The 21,120-nt window shown below is 47.2% G+C and overlaps 1 protein-coding gene and 1 pseudogene across 1 annotated transcript in view; both read right to left on the reverse strand.

Moving 5' to 3' along the window:
* Window positions 1-21,120, reverse strand: part of LIMD1 (LIM domain containing 1) — a 73,430-nt gene that overhangs the window by 22,953 nt on the left and 29,357 nt on the right. Inside the window, exon 2 of the mRNA XM_065933879.1 lies at window positions 17,717-17,818. Coding sequence (XP_065789951.1) covers window positions 17,717-17,818 — 102 coding nt within the window. The remainder of the gene's footprint in view (window positions 1-17,716; window positions 17,819-21,120) is intronic.
* On the reverse strand, window positions 20,927-21,048 carry LOC136168094 (small nucleolar RNA SNORA70; annotated as a pseudogene).

Raw genomic sequence — 21,120 nt, forward strand, 5'->3', positions numbered from 1 at the left:
CAAATAAGCACCGCCAGGTGGCGCCAGACCACAGCCAAGGCGGGACAGGCAGGCCCCACACAGCAGGGCTGAGACCTCCAGGCTGGCTGGTGGGTGCTGAGGCTGGCTGGGGTCATCTCATTAAACCCGGCAATAATGTGACCCCAGACTGTAAGCAGTTTACCTCCACTGACTGCATTATATGCAGTTTCACTAAGTCGTCACGTTGCAGATGAGGAAACAAAAGCTAAAGAGGTCAAGCAAATTTGGCTGTGTGGCCAAAGTCAAGTACAAGAGCTGGGGTTTGAACCCAGGCCTCACAAGAAACCCTCTCCAGTATTCTTGCCTGAGAAATCCCATGGACAGGGGAGCCTGGTGGGCTACAGTCCATGGGGTCGCAAAGAGTCGGACACGACTGAGCAACTGAACAACAAACACTCACTAGTGCTAAGTCAACACTCTCCCCATCACACCATACCATCCCTTTGCCCTGGAACAGATGGTGGGAGGGGAAGAAGGTGGATTTCTTGACCTTCCCAATCATACTTCTTCCCCATGCGACTCCCCTGAGTGGTGGTGACAAGTCACAGTCCTCACACTTCCTACGCTGGCACCTATTTGGAGCCAGCGGAGCCGTGCCAGAGCTCATACAGACCAGAAGATAGAGCAGAATGGCCAAGGCGTGAACACGAGAAAACAGGCCAGCAGTTCTCCGACTTTGGCACGCTTCAGAGCACACAAGATTTCTACAGCCCCTCCTCAGAGATTCTGACTTAGGTCTGGGAAGGGCCTGAGGATCTGCCTGTCGAATGACTTCTCAGGTGATGCTGACCATGTTGGTCCAGGGACCACACCTGGAGAACCATTGAGTTGGGCTGTGCCTCAGGTCTGTCTCTGAACCAGCACCTCCACTAGAAGAGATTCATCTTGGTCAAACAGAAGTGCTAAGCCCTGGACCAGGACTTCCCTGGTAGTAGTCCAGGGGTTAACAATCCACCTGCCAATGCAGGGCATGTGAGCTTCATCTCTGGTCTGGGAACTAAGATCTCACACGTCATGGTGCAACTAAACCCGTGTGCCAAAACTACTTAGCCCGCGTTCCTTACAGCCTGTGCTCCGCAACAAGAGAAGCCACTGGAACAAGAAGCCCACACGCTACAACTAGAGAGTAGCCACCTAGTATCGCAACTAGGGGAGGTCCAAGCAGCAACAAAGGGCCTGTGAGCTGCAGGTAAGGCCCAGTGCAGCAAAAAGTGAACACCCAGACCATTCCTATAACAATCAGCATCAAATAGAAAGCTGTTGAGAAGGAAGAAGGTGTGTCGGGTTACATCTTTGCAACTCTAGTTTCAGAATCATCCTGCTTCAAGCAGAGGAAGTCCCTCAAACGGGAAACAGCTGGTGACATGCACACGAAAAATATTCCAGATGAAGAGTTTTTCCAGAGCTATGGAATATAGTAGTCAAAGTCGCTCTTATTTTCTGATCACAACAATAGCTCATAAAATATTGACTAATAAATGTACAGACTCATCAAGAATCCACTCCAAAAAGCCACTTCCCATAGATGCAGTGAATGAATATTTTATATACGTCTACAGGGGCACCTTCAGATGAAAAATGTGGATAAAGTCAGTGTAGTTTAGTCAAGGAAAGAGCAGCTGAGGACGACATAAGAGGTCGGCCACTTAGTGTGACAAATAAAACTAAGTTTGCAATACTCCCCATTCTTGCTGATTTCTAGAAATAGAAACAGCTCATCTATTCTGGAAAAGTAATTGGCCCTTAGCGGTAAGACTTTACCGCAAATTTGTTTCCAAAATATCTCCCTGAAAAGTAACAATGCAGTTTTCCCGACAATGAGGATACTTGCTGAGAGAAGTAAAAACCAGGAACCCTTCAGATGTGTTTTTATTGTACTGTTCCAACTGGTAACTTTATCTGTGCCATCCACACTGGCTACCAGCCCATACGTGGCCATTGATATGTAATTCTGTATTAATCAAAATAACATTAAAAATTCGGTTCAAGGGCTTCCCTAGCGACTCAACAGTAAAGAATCCTCCTGCCAATGCTGGGGACGTGGGTTCGATCCCTGATGCGGGAAGATCCACGTGCCGCAGAGCAACTAAGCCCGTGTGCCACCACGACTGACGCCTGTGCACCCTGGAGCCCATGCTCCATAAGAGATGCCGCTGCAATGAAAAACCCACGCACACGAGAGAGCAGCCCCCACTTGACGCAACTAGAGAAAAGCCTGTGCAACAGTGAAGACCCAGCACAGTGAAATAAATGAATTTTTTTTTTTTTTAAATTCAGTTCAGGAGAAGGAAACGGCAACCCACTCTAGTATTCTTGCCTGGGAAATTCCACGGACAGAGGAGCCTGGTGGGCTACAGTCCATGGGGTCGTGAAAGAGTCAGACACGACTTGGCGCCCAAACGAGAACAGCATTTCAATGTATAATACAATTAAAATGTCTGCTCAAAAAAAAAAATGAGTTCAAGCTTCCTCAAGCAGGGTCTGGGGAAGGAGCGTCAGGCATCACGTCAGGCTTTGAGGGTGGACGAGGAAGATAAGACATTCAAGCACAAACAGGAGGAGAAGCAGAAGAAACTCGAGGAGCTAAAAGGAAAGGGCAAAGGCCTTGGGGAAAAGCCCCCTGGCCACATGTGGAATTAAGAAATCGGCAAAAGGGAAGCTATTCCTTGTGCCAAGGCAACGATGATCCTTAGTTCCATTCCTGTGTAAACATCTGGATTCGCTGCCATAACAGCTGTTGCCACCTATAGCTAGAATTAAATGTTGTCTTGGAATCTCCTGTACATTTAAGAATAAACTTTTGTTAAAAAAAAAATCAGTTCAAGTATTTGAACAAGTACCTTTCAAGTCCCCGAAGGCCACTAGTGACCAGGGAAGCTCTAGAACACCTGTGTCAACCACAGAGGTCTACCTGATCTACTTCTGCAAACAGCTTTTTCCAGAACAGGTTAACTGTTAGAAGGCATTGCCAGCAACAAAGCAACAGAAAGAAACCAAGCAAACTGGTTGGGTTCCAATGAACAGTCCACCGGGACTCACGCCGGAGCCCACATAGGTTCACGCCGGCACAGTGGGACGAGGAACAAAGCAGAAAGAGGAGAGCGGAAAAGCACTCAGGCTGGGGTCCTTGGCTTCGACTTCCCAGCAGTGAGAGGCTGGCTGGTCACCTACACCCCTGGGTCCCTTCAGAGGAGAGGACAAGATTAGGGATGACAGTGTGCCCAGCGCAGCACCAGCTCACACCAAGCATGTGCCATAAGTCACTGCTGCCAGGATCCCATCGAAAACCTTCAGTTTCTGAAGCAAAAACATCACCTCCACCTCCGTTTCCCTCTTGGTCCAAAACCTCCAGATCACTACTGCTTTCTCAGTTTTTCTGTGGTCAAGGGCCAAGTCTTGGGGGTTTTGTTTTTAATTTCCATCTGCCAGACTTATTTTCTCATAAAATACAATAACGTGGGGAAATGAAAACATATGAAATCCAAGCCTCAATTTGCTTTGTCAAGTTGTTATGAAAGTGTTCAATGTCTGTTGAAAGTGTTGGGAAAAGCCTCCATGTCTGTGCTTCTGTCCTCACTGGTCAAGGACCACACTCTTGAGCAGTCCACTCCACACTCCAATCCTCTTCTAAATCGCCGCTCCAGAGTCCCCCCTTTTTTTTTATCCTTACAGTTTTACAAATCCATTCTCTTCTTGTTTTCCACGTCCATTCTTCCAGACCACCGTCATCTGGGTCAGGAAAGAGAACGCTGCACAGAAAGAAAAAAAAAAAATCCAGAGCTTTGCAGAGGGTCTCCTTGGAGGATTTAGCATAGCACAGATCAGCACAGGCATGTGAAGAAAATAACCACAGCTGGGGCCGAAAGACATCCAGAAGGATGAGAGAGAACAGTGCCTGATGTTCACAAGGGCCGGAAACGGTCTATTCCCAGCAGACAGACTGGAGGACGCATGATAATCCAGGCGATGCTGAGTAAAGTTGTGCCCTGTGTTGAAGGGAATAGTTAACCCCTAGACTGATTCTGCTGTATAAAGAAAGCTGAGTGCCGAAGAATTGATGCTTTTGAACTGTGGTGTTGGAGAAGACTCTTGAGAGTCCCTTGGACTGCAAGGAGATCCAACCACCCATCCTAAAGGAGATCAGTCCTGAATACTCATTGGAAGGACTGATGCTGAAGCTGAAACTCCAATACTTTGGCCACCTGATGTGAAGAACTGACTCACTGCAAAAGACCCTGATGCTGGGAAAGATTGAGGGCAGGAGGAGAACAGGACGACAGAGGATGAGATGGTTGGATGGCATCACCGACTGAATGGACATGGGTTTAGGTGGACTCCGGGAGGTGGTGATGGACAGGGAGGCCTGGCGTGCTGCAGTCCATGGGGTTGCAAAGAGTTGGACAGGACTGAGCGACTGAACTGAACTCTGCTGTAAACTCACTTAGCAAATCATAAAAAAACACCCTGGAAAGGATCACTGTTTCCAAGTAACTTATCTGCACCCCAGAAGATTTAGCTGCTCAAGATGATTTAATAGAATGTAAAAATACCCAGGACTCAATAAGGTATGGTTCACAATGCATGGCTTTCAGTCAAAGATGATCCGGTAGGCAAAGAAGCAAGAAAACACATCCCATAATGAAGAAAATAGTCCATCTGTGGAAATCAACCCAGGTCTGACACAGACATTAGAATTAGTAAAGAAGGACAAGTTACTGTTGTTCTATTCCATGTAACGGTAAACAACTTTGCCCCTAAAGTTAAACAGCGACCCAGAAGATATTAAGAGGCCCAGACTGAACTGCTAGAGATGAAAAGTATTTCAGAGATGAAAGAGACACTGAATGGGATTAAATGCAGATTACACATTGCAAGAGATAAAATCTATGACATTAAAAGCACAGCAATAGAAATTGTCTGAAATGCAACAGAGAGGAAAAGAATTTGAGAAATGGAAAGGCCGTGAAGTGAGCCATGGGACTTCAAGGTGCCAAAATGGGAATTCCTTGGCAGTCTAGCAATTAGGACGGGGTGCTTTCACTGCCGAGGGTGTTGTTTCAACCCCTGGTGTGGGATTAAGATCCTGCAAGTTACAGTGTGTGGGGGGGGACTATATACACACACACACATATATGCCAAACCAAGGGACCACTGGGTCCCTGAAGTGGAGGCTTGAGGGGAGAATGGCAGAAAATTTGAAGAAATGATGGCCAAAAATACTCCAAATTTGATGAAGACTATAAAGTCACAGATCCAAAAAGTTCAGCAAATCTCAAGCACAGGTATACCAGGCATACTGAAAAGGTATACTGAAGTATACAGGTATACTGAAAAGTATACCAGGTACATCATGATCAAGTTTCTCAAAATCAATGACAAAGAGAAAACCTTAATCAGAGGAAAAAGACGTTACATACAAAAAGACAAAGATCGCATTGGAGTTCTGGTTGAAAACAAGACAAGCAAGAAGACAGTGAAACAACATCTTTAGAAATGAAATAAAAAGCTATCAACCTAGATATTTCTACATATATATTTTAGGATAATTTATATATGTGTGTGTGTGTGTGTGTGTGTGTGTGTGTGTATTTTAAAACCAAAGTGAAGTAAGAATGAATTCAGACATTCAAAAGCTGAAAGAATTCTTCACAGGCAGATCTGCACTACCAAAAAAAAAAAACTTAAGTCTTTCAAGGAGAAAGAAAATGGAACCAGATGAAAACCTGGATGTAAACAAAGAAATGAAAAGGACCAGAAACAGTAACTATTTTTGTTGTTATTGTTATTAGTTAAATCTCTTTAAAAGATAATTAATTCAGTTCAGTTCAGTCACTCAGTCGTCTCTGACTCTTTGCAAACCCCATGAACCGCAGCACGCCAGGCTTCCCTGTCCATCACCAACTCCCAGAGTCCACCCAAACCCATGTCCATTCAGTCGGTGATGCCATCCAACCATCTCATCCTCTGTTGTACCCCTCTTCTCTTGCCCTCAATCTTTCCCAGCATCAGGGTCTTTTCCAGTGAGTCAGCTCTTCGCATCAGGTGGCCAAAGTATTGGAGTTTCAACTTCAACATCAGGACTTCCAATGAACACCCAGGACTGATCTCCTTTAGGATGGACTGGTTGGATCTCCTTGCAGTCCAAGGGACTCTCAAGAGTCTTCTCCAACACCACAGTTCAAAAGCATCGATTCTTCGGTGCTCAGCTTTCTTTATAGTCCAACTCTCACATCCATACGTGACTACTGGAAAAACCATAGCTTTGACTAGAAGGACCTTTGTTGGCAAAGTAATGTTTCTGCTTCTTAATATGCTATCTAGGTTGGTCATAACTTTCCTTCCAAGGAGTAAGTGTCTTTTAATTTCATGGCTGCAGTCACCATCTGCAGTGATTTTGGAGCCTCAAAAAATAAGGTCAGCCACTGTTTCCACTATTTCCCCATCTATTTGCCATGAAGTGATGGGACCGGATGCCATGATCTTAGTTTTCTGAATGTTGAGCTTTAGGCCAACTTTTTCACTCTCCTATTTGACTTTCATCAAGAGGCTCTTTAGTTCTTCTTCACTTTCTGCCATAAGTGTGGTGTCATCTGCATATCTGAGGTTATTGATATTTCTCCCAGCAATCTTGATTCCAGCTTGTGCTTCCCCCAGCCCAGCGTTTCTCATGATGTACTCTGCATATAAGTTACATAAGCAGGGTGACAATATACAGCCTTGACGTACTCCTTTTCCTATTTGAAACCAGTCTGTTGTTCCATGTCCAGTTCTAACTGTTGCTTCCTGACCTTCATACAGGTTTCTCAAGAGGCAGATCAGCTGGTCTGGTATTCCCATCTCTTGAAGAATTTTCCACAGTTTATTGTGATCCACACAGTCAAAGGTTTTGGCATAGTCAATAAAGCAGAAATAGATGTTTTTCTGGAACTCTCTTGCTTTTTCGATGATCCAGCAGATGTTGGCAATTTGATCTCTGGTTCCTCTGCCTTTTCTAAAACAAGCTAGAACATCTGCAAGTTCACAGTTCATGTATTGCTGAAGCCTTGCTTGGAGAATTTTAAGCATTACTTTACTAGCATTTGAGATGAGTGCAATTGTGCGGTAGTTCAAGCATTCTTTGGCATTGCCTTTCTTTGGGATTGGAATGAAAACTGACCTTTTCCACTCCTGTGGCCACTTGATTAGCGCAACGGAATAAAATTGAAAGACCATAAGTAAACCCTAACATTTATCATCAATTAATTGTTGATGAATACCCCAAGACAATCCAACTGATAAAGACTGGTCTTTTCAAGAGATGGTGCTGGGAAAACCGGCTGTCCACATGCTGAAGAATGGATTTGAACTTCTGCCTCACACCACATACAAAAATGAACTCAAAATGGATCAAAGAGTTCAACCTAACAACTAAACTACAAAATTCTTAAGAAAATATGGGCATGAACCTTTGATAGGGCTATGTTTATTTAGATAAAGCACCAAAACCACAAGAAACAAAAGAAAAAATAGATAAATTAGACTACATCAAAATTAAAAACTTTTGTGCTGCAAATAATAATATCAAGAAAATGAAACAACGGTACACAGAATAAAAGAAAATATTGGCAAGTTATATATCTGATAGATTTATATGGAGAACATATAAAGAACTATTAAAATGTTATTACATTTTTTATTACATTTATTATTACAATAAAAAGACAAATAACCCAACTAAAAAAGGGTAAAGGGTCCGAATAGACTTTTTCCAAATAAGACATATAAACAAGCCCATGAAAAAAAAGCTCCCCATTACAGGTCATCAGGGAAATGCAAATGAAAACCACACTGAGATTCAACTTCACACTCACTAGGATGGTCAGAATCAGTCAGAAAATCACAGGTGCTGGCAGGAAATGTGGAGACATTGGAACATTCATACGCTGCTGGTGGGAATGTGAAATGGTCTCGCCACTTTGCAAAACAGTTCCTCAAAAAAGCTAAACATGGAGTTACCATATGACCCACCAACTCCACTGCTAGGTATCTATCCTAGAGAACTGAAAAAAAAAAAAAAAATGTCCACACAAAAAACATGCACAGGGGTCCTCAGAGCAGCAAACAGCCAAAAAGTGGAAAGGGTCCACTGACTGATGAATGAATAAAATGCAGTCTATCTGTACAATGGATCAGTATTCAGCCATAAAGAGTGATGAAGTTCTGATACACACAGCATAGCTGACTCTGGCTAACATGATGCTAAGTATTAATAAAAGATGCTAGTTACAAAAGACCACATGCCTATGAATCTATTGATATGGAACATCCAGAATAGGCAAATCTATAGAGGAGAGGTTGGTTAGGGCTAGAAAAAGAGGGATGATCAGTGCCACCTTTATGCCCCCCGATATTTCCTCAGTGCTAACTGTGTGCTCTGCTTATAGTAAAGGTGGCAGATCAAGGGAAAAATCAAGATCAGTTAAACACTGTCCCCATTCTCCCAAAACCAACCTCAGAGTGGGAGGCGCAGACCCTGCCAACTGTTTCAATCTAATCATAATTCCACACACCCCAAGACAGGTATGGTGATCCTGAGATGGAAACGAGACCTGTACCCAAGGGGCCACAACAGAGGCTGCAGGGGAGGACACCACTCAGAGACCGATGAGCACCTGCTGGGATGAAGCGGGAGGCAGAGGGGTAGGAAAGGCGGGTGGGTGACGTTCAGTGTGGCCGCAGGCTCCCAGGGACACGGGGTAGAGGAGACGGCGGCAAGAGAGCGGACGAGAGAGGGGCTGGAACCACCTGGAGGAACGCGCTCAGCGTCAAGTAAAGGAATCAGACTATGAGGTTATGAGAAAAAGTGGCTGAGGTCTCGGAGTTGGGGAGTGGTCCCCTCGCAGCTGTGCTCAGAGGCCAGCTGTATGGATGGAGCTGGGCAGGGCAGCCGACAGGACCTGAGGCGGTTGGAGGAACAGAGAGGGTCTCCCCCCGTGGGGCACCCAGACAACCAGACCCCCAGTGGTGGCCACTGCGGCTGGAACTCTCTGCCCAGGCGTTGGGTCTGCCAGACTCCCAGGCTGGCTGGTGCCCCAGCGGTGCCTATGGGCCTGGCCCCTGTGATGAGGGTTCTCTTCCCCTTTAAACCTTCACTGGCAGGAAAGTCACACTGGCTTTGAAACATCAAGTCAACAGAATCGTATGCGGCAGATGCTTCAGAAGACCACAGGGCGACGAGGAAGGGGCATGAGACCTGTTTCTAAATGGGAGAAACAGAAGAACATATAAGCAAGCACCGTGATGACTTCTGAGCATGTGGACAGTGTGACCAATGAATTAAATTTTTATTTCATTTTAATTAACGCAGTTTCAATTTAAATATGGAGAAGGCACTGGCACCCCACTCCAGTACTCTCGCCTGGAAAACCCCATGGACGGAGGAGACTGGTGGGCTGCAGTCCATGGGGTCGCTAGGAGTCAGACATGACTGAGAGACTTCACTTTCACTTTTCAACTTCATGCACTGGAGGAGGAAAGGGCAACCCACTCCAGTGTTCTTGTCTGGAGAATCCCAGGGATGGGGGAGCCTGGTGGGCTGCCGTCTATGGGGTCGCACAGAGTTGGACACGACTGAAGCGACTTAGCAGCAGCAGCAGTAACTTAAATAGCCACACGCAGCTACTGCCTACCATATTGGACACTGCAAGTCTCTACTTCCTAAACCATAGTTCACTTATCAGTAAGAAACAATCAGTAAGTTTATTGTTTTTAGCACTTTATACATCACAAAGGCAGTATTTAGCCACATTGTAAAAAAAAAAAAACCAAAAAACCTGAGATGCCACGGCAAGATCCCGTGTCCCGTGTCCCGTGGGAGAAGAAAATCACCCATAACCCCCAAAACAAAACAAATAACGTCAGTTCTGGAGAATCCTACAGACAGAGCAGCCTGGCAGACTATGGTCCATAGGGTCACAGAGAGTCAGACACGACTGAAGCGACTTAGCACGCATGCATACTCACGTGGGTGTCATTTTTGCCAGGTTTGTCATCACGGGGCTAACGTTAAGCCAAAATTTGGGCGCCCAGTGGCCCAGTCAAGTTGACACATAAAATTAACCATCACAGGGCCAGAGTGGGGGACAGAAATGTAAAAGAACATTTGAGAGATGGAATATTTGAGAGAGAGGAGATGCTCTTAGCAGGATGAGATCACCAAGGAGACCCAAGCAGTGACTGTAATGGAAGCATAAAGCTCAGTTTTCTGTAAAAGTTCTCACTCCCTAAATCCAGGACTCTGACACTCACTGCAACATCATGAGTTAATCAGGGTGCAGTGAGCCCCTCCGTGTCAGAGCACCCTCCACTCTGCTTTTAGAGTTAAGGAGACCCTGGGTTCCACCAGGGCTCACGTTTGGTCGGGTTTTACTGAGGGAACGGGTACAGATTCCCACCCTAACCATGCGTATGCAAGTATCAGATGGAATGCGGATGTGGCAATTAATGACACAGGTCACAATGGAGTCACCCTCACAACATGGCTTAAAAGTCCAAGACTCCTTTCGTGTCCCACGCACAAAGAAGTTGACGCTTTCCTGCTGTCAGGGACGTCATGGCCTCGGATGGCAGCAAGAGTCTGCTCTGGGAAACCAAGTCCGCTCCCAATCCTGCTGCGTGCAGCAGAAGGGGATTCACTGGAGAGGGACACGCGACCCTGTGATGACGACACGCCAAGTGAAAGCCTCTCCCCTGAGCCGCACAGCCCTCTGCCCAGCTCCGTCTATTTTGGTGGTTTCCTGATTCTGCCCTCGCCCACTGGTTCCCTTTGTCATCTGCCCACTCTCCCTTTCTCACATTCTTGATCTTCAGCTTTTCCCCGAGATCCAGCTGACTCATTCAGCTCACACGCCAATGCTGAATGTGGTGAGAAATATCGGGAATGACTCAACAGCTCAGAAAACTCAGGGATCAAAGGGCTTAAGGAGGAACAGACCTCTAATGAAAGCCCTTAATCCATTTCTCTCCTATGGGTGCATCACACCCACTACCGAATTCTGACTCCCCTATTCCAAGTACCAGGCCACTCTTCTGCATTCACACAGCAAAAATATCCCAGGACCCAATCTTTGCTGTCATACAGCACCCAGGCAGAACTGAACCTGAGATGCCACGGGAAGATCCCGTGCCTCTAAGCAAAGCTCGTTAGATACAGTGGCTGCGAGCAAGGGCTGTGGGTCCACACGGTCCTGGCTTCCAGTGTCAACCAGGCTATTCAACATAGATATAAGCAACCAGAAGGAAACTCAACTTTCCAAGCCTCTGCTCATCTGTGAAATGAGAATAATAACAATGCTGAACTCACTCGGGTTGATACGCCGATTCAATGAGCCACTGCGGGTAGAGCGCTCGGGGCAGAGACAGGCCGACAATAAGCTAGAAAACTTACCTGTGAACTACTTATAAATACTGAGATGACTCTTAAGGAAGCAGGCCTGCCACGAACTAAAGGGAGACCTCCTTAACTCAGGCTCGACTATTTCAGAATCTGGACATCTCTGAAAGCTGGGTTGCTGAGGCAGCATATACGAAACATCACTTTGCCAACAAAGGTCCCTATAGTCAAAGCTATGGTTTTTCCAGGAGTCATGTACAGATGTGAGAGTTGGACCATAAAGAAGGCTTAGAGCCAAAGAATTGATACCTTTGAACTGTGGTGCAAAGAAAACTCTTGAGAGTCCCTTGGACAGCAAGGAGATCAAACCAGTCAATTCTAAAGGAAATCAACCCTGAATATTCATTGGAAGGACTGACGCTGAAGCTGAAACTCCAATACTTTGGCCATCTGATTAAAAGAGCTGACTCATTAGAAAAGACCCTGATACTGGGAAACATTAAGGGCAGTAGGAGAAGGGGACTACAGAGGCTGAGATGGTTAGATAGCATCACTGACTCAACAGACAGGAGTTTAAGCAAACTCTGGGAGATGGTGAAGGACAGGGAAGCCTGGCATGCTACAGTCCATGGGGTTGCAAAGAGTCGGACATGACTGAACAACTGAACAACAACCATGATTTTAGAGGTGATGCTTAGACTTATTTGGTAACAGAAACGAAACACCCTCCAACCACCCTCTGGTACTTTAGCTGTGACCTTCCTGGTGGATGAATCATCAGTCACTGATTTATTCACTAAGAACCTCTGTCCCACAAATCTGGGCTTATTTCTAGTTGTTTTATTTACTCAAAGGAATGAAATGGCACTTTCTAGTATTCTCACTGCAGACTCTCATTAACTCTATAGATAGAGGTCCCCAGATGTTGTTTAGCCGACACGTCAAGTCTGACTCTTTACAACCCTACGGACTGTAGCCCGCCAGGCTCCTCTGTCCATGGGGATTCTCCAGGCAAGCATACTGGAGTGGGTTGCCATGCCCTTCTCCAGGGGATCTACCCAACCCAGGGTCAAACCCTGGTCTCCTGCATTGGCAGGCGGGTTCTTTACCACTGAGCCACCTGGGACGCACCTTTCCCATGAAGGGCCTAAATAAAGGTGTGAGATCTCACCAAACAACCCCTTCACTACCTTTAACGGGCATGGATGTTTGGGTTTTGGAAGGTGGGATGGGCAGTGGCATATATTCTTAGTTTTGCTGTGTATCTTCTCTACGATATGGTTGGCAGATCACAGTGCATGCCTACCTCCAAGGAACCCAAGCACTAGGTCACAACACTCAGAGTCACCTGCTCCGGCCGTGACCTGCACACCTCAGCCCTGTCCCAGGAGGGGACCCCATCCGGCCCTTCTCTGAGCTCAGGCCCATGCTGGGCATATTCCTCATTGGCCTTGGCACTGCCTGCCCCCAAGACCAGGGCACCCTCATGGTCCATGAGCTTCTGGAAAGAAGCATCTCTTATCTAGTCCATTATTTTCTAATCCACGCAGCTGAAAAATAGTAGGGGCTATGAATCAGGAAATTGGTTTCACCCCATGATTCCAGGGTGGAATTTATTTAGTCTTTACAAGATGAACAAAAGCTTACTTTCTGGACCTAAAACGGCCTGGGGTGAGGACACAGAGCCCAGCCTTCTCTCTGCCTCATAGTTTCTTCTGGAAGGTGCCAAGGAGACTTCACTTGACTCCACAAGCCCAGCAAACTTTTTCTCCCTTCTTGTTCAGCCTCTCTCGAGCCCCAGACAGGCGCCAGCTTCTCCTTGGACCGGCCACTTGACACAAGGTGTGCAGACACGCGGCATGTGGCTGCTGGCCAAGGCCGTGCCCTCCCCCCACCCGGCTGTGCCCACAGCTCCTGAGAGCCTCCAGTTCGGGGCATGGCCGCCTTGGGTGGGCAGAGCCCGTTCCGGAAGAGGGAGACCCACTGCACACATCTCCATGGCAACCAAACACACCCACCGCTGGAGGAGCCCCATTGAGAAAGAACTTCAGCAAACCACATAAACGCCCACGCATCGTGCCCTGAATGCTTGCTTCTGGGAACCAACTCCAAGCAAACAACTCAGCAGAGGGAGAAAAACAGATAGGCACAAAGACGTCTGCTGGAGCCATGTGTAATGTGTGTATGTGTGGCTGACTCACTCTGCTATGCAGCAGAAACTAGCATAATACGGTAAAGCAACGATACTCCATTAAAAATTAAAACAAGAAACCCCAGACGCGCTGTGTGCCATCAAACCGTCCAACGGCTCAGCTGACAACCATGTAACTATTAAAAGCATTAAAAATGAAACTATCTATTTTAAAACTGGTAAAATGACCACTAATGTAACCAAATGTAACCATGTAACTGACAAAATTATCACTGTTATTACAAAGATGACAGAGAGGTGGGTGAATGTATGACACAACAATAAATCAAAAAGGATACAATATCGGTGTACAAGAGGACAACTCTAAGAAATGTGTATAAATGCGGACAAAATCTAGAAGGGAAAATATTAGTGAAAATACCTGTTCTAGAATGATAACAAGACAGGTTTCTGTCTTTAAAACTCTTTGTGGCTGTCATGTGGCTCCCACAACTAAAAATGAACCGGACATTGTTGTCTATTGGCAGATGGGGAACTTCCACCATCCAGAGGCAGGGGTCTGTCTGGGCGTGTAGATAGCTTGCGACAGGAAGGGGGCAACGGACCACACGCCCACTCAGCTTGTGCAGACTGGCTGATGAGCACCCCATGACGTACACGGCAGCCAGCGGCCCCTCTGTCTACTGTCATGCAAGAGGGACAAAGGCACCTCCGCCAGGCCCTTTTTGTTGCTCACGAAGGGGATAAATTGTCTGAACTAGAAATAGCTCGTTTCATCTTTAATGGTCAAATCCATCAGGCCTTGGCCTTGCCTTGTAAGTGCATGAGAGCTCATCAAGATGCCAGCGTTATGTTTTGATAAAGTATCAACAGGATCCAAGAAGCGAGTGTGTGACAGTGCAGGAGTGTGTGCACATGTGTGTGCTCCTACAGAAACACATCGCGATGGTGTTTCAAGCCAGGTTATTTTCATAAATGAAATGAGGAAACAGAAAAACACATACACCAATATGGGAAAAAAAACACACTCATCACATACACTTTAACCAAGCAAACAGATGTTCGAGGCTAACCTAACCTAGATTTAGAAGCCGTGGATTCAGCTCAAACGCTCGGTTCTCAGCCTCGAGAGAGGCCCTTCCCCTCTCTGACCACATTTTCTCTTCCACCAACAGAGTCAGGGACGGAGCGGATGAGCCTGGCCCCGGCTGTGCCGTGCCCACACACCAAGGCTCATGGAAACACACTCGAAGACGTGCAGAGCCAGGATGCGGGGCACCCTGGCACCACCTTCTGCTGAAAGCACTCACAGGCAGCAGTGAGTTAACTGAACAAAGGCAGATCACTGCTGGGGTCCACGAGAAGCTGCTCAGACACGTGCCTGGGTCTCCAACCGCCCCTGCAAGTGGGGAGGAAGCCACGTGTTTACCCGCAACAGGAGTGCCATCACACTCTGCCCTGAGGCCTGGTTTGCTGGCACTGGAACTGCAGAGAGAGTGGTTCACGGTTTATGTGAGAAGGCAGGGTGTGCCTAGCTCAGGAGAAAAGGTTCCTTCCTGCTCAGGGAACAAGGAAGGCTTCCTGGGGGAGGAGGCACTGGAGCGGGTGCTAAAGGCAGGACTGAATTTAAATGCATGCAGTGAGTGGGGAGAGGGGTTTCCAGGGAGCCAATGTGGAAGAGAGAAATTCAGTCAGACTGTAATAAGAAAGTAGGAAGCAATAAAACAGAGACCAGACCACAAGGGCCTTAAATGCTAGAGCAAGCACAATCCCAAAGCAGCTGTCGTCTTAAGTGTGTGTATCTGCCATAATTTCAAAATAAACTCAACCGATTAAGGAACTGCCAGCTAGCCAAGCAGCCACTGGCGGAACCAATGGATTCCACAATAGCCCTTTGCCCCCAAGGACTTGCTAGTCCAAATGGTAATTGCTTGAGGTATAAAAACAGCCTCTGCTCAATATTTATTTTCTCTTTTCCTGGAAGATAGAGCAAATATCAAGAAACAGTTGCAGGAGCCAAGAGTCTGAGATAATTTTTAAAAGAAGGCATGATCACAACTCTCTACAAATAAGACAACAGCACAGGTCAAATATTTTATTTAGTTCATCAATTAATGAGAGACCAATAAGATGTGATTGGCTTCCCAGGTGGCTCAGTGGTAAAGAATTTGCCTGCCAATGCAGGAGATGTAAGAGATGTGGGTACAATCCCTGGGTTGGGAAGATTCCCTGGGGAAGGAAATGGCAACCCACTCTAGCATTCTTGCCTGGAAAATTCCACGGACAGAGGAGCCTGGTGGGCTATATGGGCTATAGTCCACGGGGTCGCGAAGAGTCGGACGTGACTCTGAGCACACACACACACAATAAGATGTTACACCTGGGAGACAGCGAAGAACCATCTAGATGCAGGCCATCAGAAATGCTGGAGTAAATTTCTTAATAGATGCCCAAACTGGTCAGTCCCCACCAAACACAGTTTGCAGTGCTGTGGACAAGAACCATAGACTTTGCCGTCAAGATTCTACAACTTACGGCTCAAAGGCAAGGAAAGGCCCAGAGGCCCAGGGAATCTGATAACCAAGAAAGTCCTACATTCCCATGCGGATGCTAGGAGACTGTGTAATCCATCTCAAGTGAAGTGAAGTGAAAGTCGCTCAGTCGTGTCTGACTCTTTCTGACCCCGCGGACTATACAGTCCATGGAATTCTCCAGACAAGAACACTGGAGTGGATAGCCTTTCCCTTCTCCAGGGCACCTTCCTGACCCAGGGATCACACCCAGGTCTCCTGCACTGCAGCCAGATTCTTTACCAGCTGAGCCGCCAGGGAAGCCCAATCCATCTCAAAGTCTTTCACAATTTTCCCTACAAAGGTGAATACTGATCAAGGTGGAAACTCTTAGCATGTGTTTTATGGAAAACCTAGGTGAGGATGAAGTCTGAGGTTGGGAACCAGGCATACGCTTGTGTCGTCAAGACATGGCAGGCCCATGCCGACCCAGGGAATGTCAGACTGGGAGCCCCGAGGCGCTCAAGGGCTGTGCCACAAACCAGGTGACAAAGACCCTCCCATTTCTGGAGGCTCCTAAAATGAGGAGCCTGGCATGAATCCCAGGTGCTCAGTCTGGCCATGCCTGGGAGTCACCTGAGGAGCTTATAAATCTCTCATGCCCCACTCTGGAAACCCCAGACCTAGAGCTTCTGATCATGCTGGTCAGGGTGAGGCCACAGCATCACTGGCTTTTAAAATCTCTCCACCTCCCCAACACCACCCCAGTGAGTCTAATGAAAAGTCAGGACTAAGGACCACTAGGCCAGACGATAAGACCCCTTTGTCCTAGACACTCTTTGGGCTTTCTTGTAATGTTTTCTTTTAAATGACGGCTGTCAGCCTCGGTGCAAAACTGGAGAATGTCAGTGGGACATTTTACAAAAATGCTCCTCAAAATTAATCTTTGGTAGATACCATGAAACAAGCATAATTCATGACTTGGTCAGACCTGACAAACAGCCCAAATGTGTTAGAATCTTCCACCATGTTTGCCATTCATTCAACAAGCAGTCTGCTGAGCTGAACACAGGCCTGGTCTCCTGATTAAGATGTTTTAGGCATAACGTCCGCAAAGCAGTACAAAGATACCCACAGGTGTTGGTAAGAGGCACCCACACGTGTATGGCGTGCATTCACACAGGCATTCACACACATGCTCACACCTTTCACTCAGAAAGCAGCCTCCAAATGCAATACCGGGGCCAAAGAGCTAGGAAGGGGCCCCGCTTCACACTGGGGTAACTGATGAGTCACCTTTTGGTTGGCTGGTCTCCCACAGTGGGGGAGATAAATGACAAGAGGGCAGAGGATGGTGAATCCCAGCGCTCTCCTCCCAACTCTTCTAAGACCTCTGATGTTATTAGGGATCACTCAACTACACCAGAGTGGGTGCCAGGCACTGCCTGGTACTCTGATGGGCCTTGAGCTAATAGTACAAACCTCTCTTCTAGAGGACACTGTCCTGCCTTCCCGTAGGACCACGTAGGGACATGGGCCAAGTGTCTCCCGGAAGGATGCTCTTCCATCTCCTCCCTTCCTCGGTCCTCCTGTTCCTCACCCTGGGCTCCCCTACCACACACACACATACACACACACACACACACACACACACACACTTACTGCAGGCCGCACAGGTGAAGCACGCGTCGTGGTAGAGGTTCCCCATGGCCTGGCAGGCCTGGCCGGCCCCAAACACCCCCTTGCTGCATTTCACACAGGCTCCTGCAAGGGAAAGAACACAGCAGTGAGTGGGAAGAGAAGTACTGTAATGTGAGTCATAAAAAGTCAATGGCCAACAGCAAGATACCCAGCCCGCCCCATAACCAGCCCATCCCCGAATCCCGAGGATCACTCCTCTAGAATGTCTCTCTCTCTCGCTCTTTCCCTCCATCCGTCTCTCAACTGTCAGTCCTTTCTGCTGCAGGAAACAGCCCCGGGCTCATGTTCAGGCTCCCTCCACACCAGCATGTTAAAGGTCAGAAAACCTCCACTTCTTGCATCTTCTTCCTTGCCCAAAGCTTTCTGGTGACTTCCCTGGTGGCCCAGTGGCTAAGATTTCTCACTCCCAATGCAGGGGAACCCGGGTTCAGTCCCTGGTCAGGGAACTAGATCCCACCTGCAGCAACTAAGACCTAGTGCAGCCAAATAAATAAGTAAATATTAAATTTTAAAAGGCTCCAACCATTATAACGTCCAAACACTGTACCGTGATTAAAATAGGCCAAATATGCAGGCTAAGTGAAAGTCGCTCAGTCGTGTCCAACTCTTTGCGACCCCATGGACTGTAGCCCGCCAGGCTCCTCTGTCCATGGAATTCTCCAGGCAAGAATACTGGAGTGGGTAGCCTTTCCCTTCTCCAGGGGATCTTCCCAACCCAGGATCGAACCCAGGTCTCCCACATTGCAGGCAGATTCTCTACCAGCTGAGCCACAAGGAAAGCCCAAGAATACTGGAGTGGGTAGCCTTTCCCTTCTCCAGGGGCTCTTCCCAACCCAGGATCGAACAGAGGTCTCCCGTGTTGCAGGCAGATTCTTTACCAGCTGAGCCACAAGGGAAGCCCAAGAATACTGGAGTGGGTAGCCTATCCTTTATCCAGCTGATATTCCTGACCCAGGAATTGAACTGGGGTCTCCTACATTGCAGGCGGATCCTTTACCAACTGAAATATGAGGCAAGCCCAATATGCAAGCTGGGCAACTTCAAATTATTTTCTTCAAGTTTCAATGGGAAACACCAACAGGAACTTACTAACCTCACTTTTCACAAAGAGCGATCAGGCCCCCGAGCCCCAGGTCCGTCCGACTGCACGGCCAGTGCACCTTCCTGCCCCCACCCTGGCCACTGGATCTCAGCTCCCGGCCTGCGCTCCGGGCTCCTCCGCCTGCGCCCCGGGCTCCCCCGCCTGCGCCCCACACCCACCCTCTGGTCCCTTTATGTGGTCCCTTACAGGAGCCAAGCCACATAAAGTGGGGTGTGGGGGTCTCCCTCCCAAAGAACTCCCTCATTATAGGCAAATGAAAAAAAAAATACAATTATGTAAATAATGCATGAATTAAAAAAAAAAAAAAAAGATTTGGAAAAGAAATACACCAAAGCAGTAAAATTATGGCTGAGTTCACTGCTTTGCATGCATCTTCTGTATTAGAAAAAAAAAAATCTTACAGTGCTTTATAGCTGAAAAATGTCTAGTCTCAAAAAGTATTTTGTGTCTGGTTTTTGTTTGTGGTCATGCTGAGCGGCTTGTGGGACCTTAGTTCCTTGACCAGGGATTGAACCCAGACCATGGCACTAAAAGTACCAAGTCCTAACCACTGGACTGCCAGGGAACGCCCCTGGATCTGTTTAAATGTATTGGATAAGTGTTAAAATTTTTGAGAAACGGATTATATACTTATATACAATTTGTATATAAAATACAAACAAAATAAACACATGTAATTTTTCCAAAATTTAAATACATATAAAAAGGACCTCTAGGCTTCCCTTGTGGCTCAGCGGTAAAGAATCTGCCTGCCAAAACAGGAGACATGGGTTTGATCTGTGGTCCAAGGAGATCCCACCTGCCAGGGGGGCACCTAAATCAGTCACAACTACTGAGCCTGTGCTGTAGAGCCCGGGTAGCCACAGCTCACGAAGCCTGTGTGCCCTAGAGCCTGCACTCCTCAACAAGAGGCCCTACCACAGTCAGAAGACTGCTCAGCGACGCAGACCTAGCATGGCCAAAAAACAAACACAAAAGCTCCCCCAGCACTCAGCAGGGTAACCAGGGGCTCAGCCAGCCTTTCTGGTTCTGTCCGATCTTTCAGGCTGTTCTCAGATTGCAAATTCACAGCCACATTCTGCTTACGGGGCCAAAAGTCCTTGTTTCAGAGTTCTTATCATTCCGAGCTGATAAACTACATCACCTTCAAAGGAAGTCCAAGCTGACACAGCCTTCATGAAATGAAATGCACCTGCTCCAACCCCACCAGGTCCACAGAGAATGCATAAGCCCAGGACCCGCACGCCGCTTCACCAACACTCCCTTAGGAAGCAGGTGCGGCCGTCCGTAAGAACGGGCCTGGGTCAGCTGAGAAAACCGGCTCCCGAGAGAATTCGCTGTGCACAGCTCTAGGGATCACAAGCGGTGGTTATTTGTAGCTCTTCTGTTTCAATGCTGTATTATGAAAACGTTCAAGCATGAAAAGAAAAATGGAAAAGAATCCCATGTGCGCACAACCCCAATTCTACAATTAATTGCTAGGACTTTGCTGCCTGTCCCTCAATCAATCCAACCAACCGATTCGTGATGCATTTCGCAGTAAGATGAAGACAGCAGTCCGCTTCATCCCAAACACTTCAGTCTGAATATCATTAATAAGATATAATAAGAGGTCATTATTTGCTTACAGTTATCTTTTTCTTTTTTTTTTTTAACAGGAAATAGCATTTATTGGTGAGCGTGATTAAGGAGGGAACAGAGCTGATGCTCATGAGTACAGGGCCCGCCATTTGTCCAGGGGACCACGATTAGGGATGTATTTGACCCCACAGCCGTCCGGGATGAGTCGCTTTTCTGCCACCATGTTCTCAAATTCATCCGCATTAAACTTGGTAAATTCCCACTTCTTGGAGATGTGGGTCTTCTGACGGCCAGGGAACTTGAACTTGGCCCAGCGGAGGGCTTCAATCACATGCTCCTTGTTCTGCAGCTTGGTGCGGACGGACATTATGACCTGGCCAATGTGGACCCTGGCCACTGTGCCCTGAGGCTTTCCAAAGGCACCGCGCATACCTGTCTGGAGTCTAGATTGAGAAACAGCAGGCCAGTCATGAATGCCCACTAGGAAGAGTTGTCTCCAATGTCCCTTAGGGCAACAGGTTGCATACACTACCAAGGAGGCTGCTGTTTGCAGCCATTGCACACTGGGCCCCCATGGGGAAAAGAGCACAGTCGGCTTAATTGGCTGCAATACAGTTATCTTTTTCAAGATAAAACTCAAATAGTGAAATGCACAATCTGTAAGTCTATCACCCAATGAGTT

This window comes from Muntiacus reevesi, chromosome 4, assembly GCF_963930625.1.
Source record: "Muntiacus reevesi chromosome 4, mMunRee1.1, whole genome shotgun sequence".
Lineage (NCBI taxonomy): Eukaryota > Metazoa > Chordata > Mammalia > Artiodactyla > Cervidae > Muntiacus > Muntiacus reevesi.